A 6,756-nucleotide genomic window follows, 5' to 3' on the forward strand; every position below is an offset into this window, starting at 1 on the left:
TGCTTCCTGCATCTGTTTGTGTGTTTACACACGTGAGTACCAGAGACCCCGCAAACTTCCATTCACATATACACAAGATCTAAAAATTCAAAAAAGTACTCTCAGGTGGTGTAGTATTTTTGCACATTTGTACATGCATTTTTCTGTTAATTCAAATGTTTTTAAGTGGTTTATTTACTCTAGGGTGAAGGATTATATAATAATTCCAATCAAATTTGGAGATTCATTGGACAGCGATGATATATCATATCATTATATAATAAGATTATGTTAAAACAGAGGTGTTGAACATACCTCTGTAACTGACAGCCAGATTTGTTACCATTGTGTCATATTGAGTGATGTGCCGTGTGGGTGTATATAATTGTATATGTGTGTGCATGCATGTCTGCAAATGTGCACGCGAACACAAGAAAAAAAAAGTTTAAACACAAGAGTGTGTGACAGCCTACATTCCTCCATCATCCTGCATCTGTCGTTGCATGTCAGCAGAGAGCACAGTACACATTTTAGATTTCCATCAGCTGACATCATCACACAAACAGAATCAATGTTAATGCATGCTAATTACCATGGTGATGTTGTTATGGAGACCAATCAGAGGGAGAGGTGAGTTGATAGACAGACAGACAGACAAACAGACAGAGAGACAGACAGACAGAGAGACAGACAGAGAGACAGACAGAAAGACAGAGAGAGAGAGAGAGAGAGACAGACAGACAGACAGACAGACAGACAGACAGACAGAGAGAGAGACAGACAGACAGAGAGACAGACAGACAGAGAGACAGACAGAGAGACAGACAGACAGAGAGACAGACAGACAGACAGACAGAGAGAGAGACAGAGAGAGAGACAGACAGACAGACAGAGAGACAGAGAGAGAGAGACATATAGACAGACAGAGAGACAGGCAGAGAGACACAGAGAGAGACAGAGAGAGAGACAGAGAGACAGACAGAGAGACAGAGAGAGAGAGAGAGAGACAGAGACAGACAGAGAGACAGAGAGAGAGACAGAGAGACAGAGACAGACAGAGACAGACAGAGAGAGAGACAGAGAGACAGACAGAGAGACAGAGAGACAGACAGAGAGACAGACAGAGGCTCAGCTCAGCTTGTTATAAGATCAACAACCGTTTTCATAACTGTGTGCCCTCTTGTGTTTACGTGTATCACCTCGTGTCTTCTTGAAAAGCCTCTATTTTCATAACGGAGCTCGTTGTGCTTGGCCGTCTGTATCCCAGGCCCAGCTGGGGTCACATGATTCCTTCTCCGGCGCACAATTAAACAGGTTGCCAGAGACAAACTGCACATAATACTACATACCTCAGTTGCCATGACAGCCTTAGTGTTTGTCTGCGAGTCTGTGGTGCTAAACAACTGCAGGTGTAAAGTGATGCAGTGGCCTATTGCTTGAGTGCCAGATACAATGCAAAACGGGATTGTCATTAACATATTATCTCTAGTGTGACAGGTGAGCCTTCCGCTGAGTGTACATTATAAGCGATGTCATCTGGGGAGTAGGAGGCAGATCGTCTTTTAGTTTTAGTTTTAGTGAATGTCAACTATTTCGTGAAGCTGCACTGGCCACAAATCCGCTGACCCAGAAATTCCTGACAGCCCGTCCAATATTTCTTTTATCCGCAGACCCTTAAGATAGAATATAAAATTCTGAGCTTCCAAACATGCAACTTTGAGAGAAACTTTTCCTTCCAACGGTGGAGGGGGGGGGAAGCAAAGATGCCACCCAGCTTCTGAAATGTGCTCTGCTCGTTTTGCTCTGAGGTGCACAAAACGTCTGGCAATATAGTAAATGACAAAATGGGCGTGAAATTGAGTTTATGAGTCGATGTTTCCATGTGTGTATTTTTCTCCTGCTTAGCTTTTGTTCCATGTGTCTCATGGAGGGAGGTGCAGTCCAGATGCCATGGCTCAGCCAGGCGCATGAAGACACCATGGTTATTCTTACAGATTCACTTCACATACTATTTTATTTCCAGGCTTTGCATTTCACTTCATGGTTGTGTTGTTGTTGTGTAGGTCCTTGTAATGAGGGCTGCACTTTCTAATCTGAAATATGTTCTCATTTTATGCGCATCCCTAATGAAAATGCCTTTTGGTTCAGCACACAGAAGCAATTTGTGTTCACTTGTCAGGGAAACAGTTGTTGGATTGAGAACCTTTTCAGAGCTAAGTCTCCCTGGAGTTATAGCTTGTGGGAAAACACATGTTGTTGTACACTTTCCTGACACGGGGGAGGAAGGGAGGGGGGCATGCCTGGGCTTAAGGACAAGAACGTTTAGCCAAGGTCACTGCCAAGAGATTACAGTACATCTAAAGTCTCTACGGACATGCGTGCGTGTGTGTGCAACACACAAAGACAGTTATGAACATACTAGAGTCCTTTGCCGTGTGAGTGGGTGCATGCATATATGCACAAGACTGCACAAAAGCGTGACAGCCTGTGATGTTTTTAGTTGGACTGTGTTTTTATGTATCGTGTGTAGTTTCCTCTCTACACAGTGAAAGCTCTGGGATGCATCTAAAAATATCATGGGCTGGGAGGAAGGAGAGGATGGGAAATCATTTACAGCAGCGAAAGAAGAGCACGGGCTCCTTCCAAAGTCAGCGCCCCGGAGGGCAGCCTGCAGACAGGAGTCCCCCTGTGGCGAAGGATTTCCCCTCATTCTTTCAAGCATGCTGATTTGTTTATGACACTACCTTAAAAAAACCGAAGAGGTTACTTTGTTAAAGATGAGAAACCCTCCCTGTTTTGTGGTGTTGTATTGAGTTACACCCAAATGTGCTTCTTGCACGGCATCGAGGGTTGCTCTAATCCAGGGTGGCCCTGCACACTCATTAAGGTCATTTCCGTCTGTTTACGGAATTTTAAACAGATTTTTGGGACATGTAGATACAGTAGCATACTTGTACACGAATCGTGAAGAGATGAGGAGGAGGAGGAGGGGGGGGGGGGGAGGTAGGAGGAGGAGGGAATCCAGATGGGAAGGAGCAGAACCAGCGACGCAGAAGAGAGAGAGAGCGAGAGAGAGAGAGAGAGAGCGAGAGAGAGAGAGAGAGAGAGAGAGAGAGAGAGAGGAGAAAGACTGTGGAGGAGAAGACGCAAAGCTTCATCTCTGCCTGGAGATGAAAGATACTTTTATCTTACACTGAACTGAACGGATTTCACTTTGGTGCCGCCATGTATTTTGGTACGTAAACGATGCGTTTTAATCTCAAAATAGTTACTTTATTGTTGATATAACGCAGCGGAGTCACTTGTTGCTATGTTGAGATGGATGTGAGCTTTGTGAAGTCAGTCACCTGCACAGTGGAATAAAGACAGTGATAGTGCAGTTTATTCAATACGGAATTAAAAGCCAACATTATGGAGGAGGTTCGTTTTGGTTTAGAGCGTTTTTATTGCGCTTTACTCTCCAATAATCCTCGTGAAAAATGGCAACATATCGGGCGAATTCTTCAAAAACGAGAGAGTAATAGCAGAAAAGCTCACAAAAACAGAAACAATTTACTTTATATGAATTATTATGGTATGTATATATGCATACTGTTGAATGCCATACATTATAATCTATAGGGAAAACACTTTGCACGTACAAAGTAAGACACATTATTATTGCTTGATATTATTACATCCAAGTTCTGGACATTATATTTAATGAAAAAATCCTTATTTGTTCGTGGATCATTATCAGTTATATGTCGCAATATGAAGATTAAAGACGCAACACATTCGTTCCCAGTTGTGCAATAATTTAGCATGTAGCCTAAAACAGTCAAATAAACTGAAGGAAACGTTTACAAATAATTCAATAAAAAAACATCAAGATGCAAAATACTAGACCGAACTTCTTATATATGGCACTATGGTGATAGTTGGCCTTGTTTGGATCATTGTGATGACAAACAGTCGTAACTGACTGTTACGAGCAGTGATGTCCACATGATCCTCAACATAAGCAGAACAGTGAATTCAACTTAGACAGACTCATCATTTGCTCTTGGCAGTATAATTGAGCTGTTGTATTTATATGTAAAACAACAATACTACAATACAAAACTCTCCACATCCCAAACTGACCGTGCGAGCTGTCATGATGGGGAGAGTCCTGCGTATAAAGTGGGTGAAAGTAGTGCGTGTGATTGGGCCATGATTGTCACAGCCTTAATACAATATATGATAAGGTGATTATTTCTAAAGCTACCCCTTATCCACCTGTTCGTCAAGCGAGCCTGGCTAAGAAATGACCAAAAGTGCGTTTGGCACGCCCCACATGTAGCCTATACCAGGAAGAGTCCACCTGCGATCAGCGCCCCTGGCTTCAAAATGGTCTGCGTGGAGAAAGTGCTGACAGCTGCTGATTATGAGGACAGACAGGACGGACACCTATAGTATCTGAAACATGACGCATCATTAATAACATGTTGAATAAAACACCAAACACTAGGTTGTAATCAGAGCATTGTATGTGTTGTTGGCCAATGGATCATAATGTTTATCCTGCTGTAATATTATTTCCGCGCAATGTTGACCATTATGAACAATACTCTAATACGCGCGTGCATGTAAGCAATCGCGCGAAGGCCATTATCCAGGGCATGTATGTACTAACTTCCACCTCAGCTCCACATTTGACTTCACTGCCAGTGTGTATGAGTGGGTGTTTCACATTAACATAAAATCAAATGAGTGAACCTTTATCTAATTTCAATAACTGCCAAAATGGATGAGTGAAACTGAAATAAGACAGTAGACCACACAGATCAAACACAACATTTTGGCTAAATAATATGTTTTGTTTATTGATGACACCACATTTTGTTCATTTGTTTTGATATTTATAGTGAACAAAGCACATTAATCAGACGACTTTGGACTGCCAACTTCACACGCGACTAGCCTAATGTCTTATTCGGGTGTATTTACAGTAATAATATGCACTGTCCCTGAGAAATTAACAGAATAAATCAAAATGGACATTGGCATTTAAGAATATTAATGAGGATGTGTCTGGGTTAGCTCTCCTGCCACAAATACAAACTGACAAATGGATATAAAGTTGCAAAGAAAATAAGACAATCTTAAACAAACAATACAATCAGTTTTTGAGCACATAACCTCTGAGCAGAGATTGTCTTCATCTAGTTCTAGTTGTATTGTGCTTTCATCATCGTACATCTGTATTGAGTCATTCCTTATTTCCCTGTCTCCTCTCTAGGTAATATGTGTCACAGTGCTCTGCTGCCGCTGGCCCGCCCCACGCTGGGCAGGACTCAGCAGCCTTCCCCAGACCTGAAGCCCCTCTTCCCCTTCCACCTGCTGCCTGGATTCACCAACGTGAGTACTGTCAGTCACCTTAGTTGTCACGGCAACAACGCTCTCATCAACAGTGCCTTTAAAACATTTGTTTTCTTTAAAACCCTAAATCGTTCACTTTAATCACGCTGATTTCTGCTGCAAGTGGAGGAGTTTGTTCCACGGAACAGTCTGCCTGTGTGCAGTCATTTTTCAATACACAGATGCATGAGCAATCTGCCTACACCTTTCCAAATATATCACGTCTGATGCAGAGAGCTGTGACATTTCCACAAAACTGGAGGGGGGGGGGGCTTATTCTTTGATATTCCTCACACAGCTTTTCTTAGAGCTGTCTGTCCCGGTGTTTGTGAAGGGTGAAGTAGGAGAGAAACAAAGCCAGAGTCCATGCCCCGAAGAGAGTAGATGTGTCAGGCCGGGTGGGCTGACGTCTGGTTTACAGGGGGCTCGTGCTTTTATGTCTCTATATACTGCTTACTGACTATACAAAGCAACTTCTAACACCTCTATTTAAGTACATGAAGCCAAGAAAGAATGATGTGTTTCTTTTGGTCCTCCCACTAATCCCACTAATACCAAACCTATTACAAACCTACATTTGAGACGAGTCATATGCCCATCACTGAGTGTGGCCAAATACCCACTGTGAAGCAAAATTCACAATTTTCTTTTCTTTGTTCTCGTCTTTATAGAGAGATTTGCTCTTAGATGTTAAGAAGAGAGATATGGAGAGACAAATTGAGGGACTAAAAGAAAGAGAAGATTGCATGTCTGCATCTGCTGGACTGTTAGTTTGCAGTATAGTAAATCTATTCTCTCTCTCTCTCTTTGTGTGTAGAAACTACTCTACTCTATCTTTATCAAAAAGCCATTCTGCTACCTGAGGAGGTCTCGGCCCCCTCCATTTGTCTCTCTCCCCTCTCCCCCGCCTTCTCATTCATCCCTTCAACTTTCTTCCGTTGCTCCTGCTTCATAAGCCTCTTCACTTCAGCTCTCTTCTTTTTTTTTTCTCCACTTTGTCTCCTGCTGTCATCTTCCCCATCCCTCACACTCTTATGCACTCTTTCTTGCTTTCAGTATTGTTTCAGTCTCTCCATCACTGACTCTTCTTTCCTTTTTCTGTTGTCTTCCTCATGGTGGATGACCTTTCTACTCAAGTAAAAAAAAAAAGCTGTCTCATTTATAACTTACCACAGGTTGAAACATGTCTTCAAAAATCTCACACGACACTCTCAACGCTGACTCACATCCCCTCTTACCCATCTGTAACTCTCCTTTTTTTTTTTCATTTTATTCCATTTTCAATACTTCTCCCACAATTGTCATTCATGTAAAAAGTATTTTTGCTGACCTTTACGATGATTGGTGTTTGTTGGGTTGCTTTTCAAACTGAAGTTGGAAAAGGAGCGTTGGCTG

The 6,756-nt window shown here is 42.3% G+C and overlaps 1 protein-coding gene across 1 annotated transcript in view; it reads left to right on the plus strand.

Moving 5' to 3' along the window:
* The first annotated feature begins 3,080 nt into the window (after window positions 1–3,080).
* LOC115016234 (zinc finger protein 385D-like) overlaps window positions 3,081–6,756 on the plus strand; it is a 14,463-nt gene continuing 10,787 nt past the window's right edge. The window contains exons 1-2 of the mRNA XM_029443941.1: window positions 3,081–3,214; window positions 5,243–5,361. Coding sequence (XP_029299801.1) covers window positions 3,205–3,214; window positions 5,243–5,361 — 129 coding nt within the window. The 5' untranslated portion in view covers window positions 3,081–3,204. The remainder of the gene's footprint in view (window positions 3,215–5,242; window positions 5,362–6,756) is intronic.

The sequence above is a fragment of the Cottoperca gobio genome, chromosome 11 (assembly GCF_900634415.1).
Source record: "Cottoperca gobio chromosome 11, fCotGob3.1, whole genome shotgun sequence".
Classification (NCBI taxonomy): Eukaryota; Metazoa; Chordata; class Actinopteri; order Perciformes; family Bovichtidae; genus Cottoperca; species Cottoperca gobio.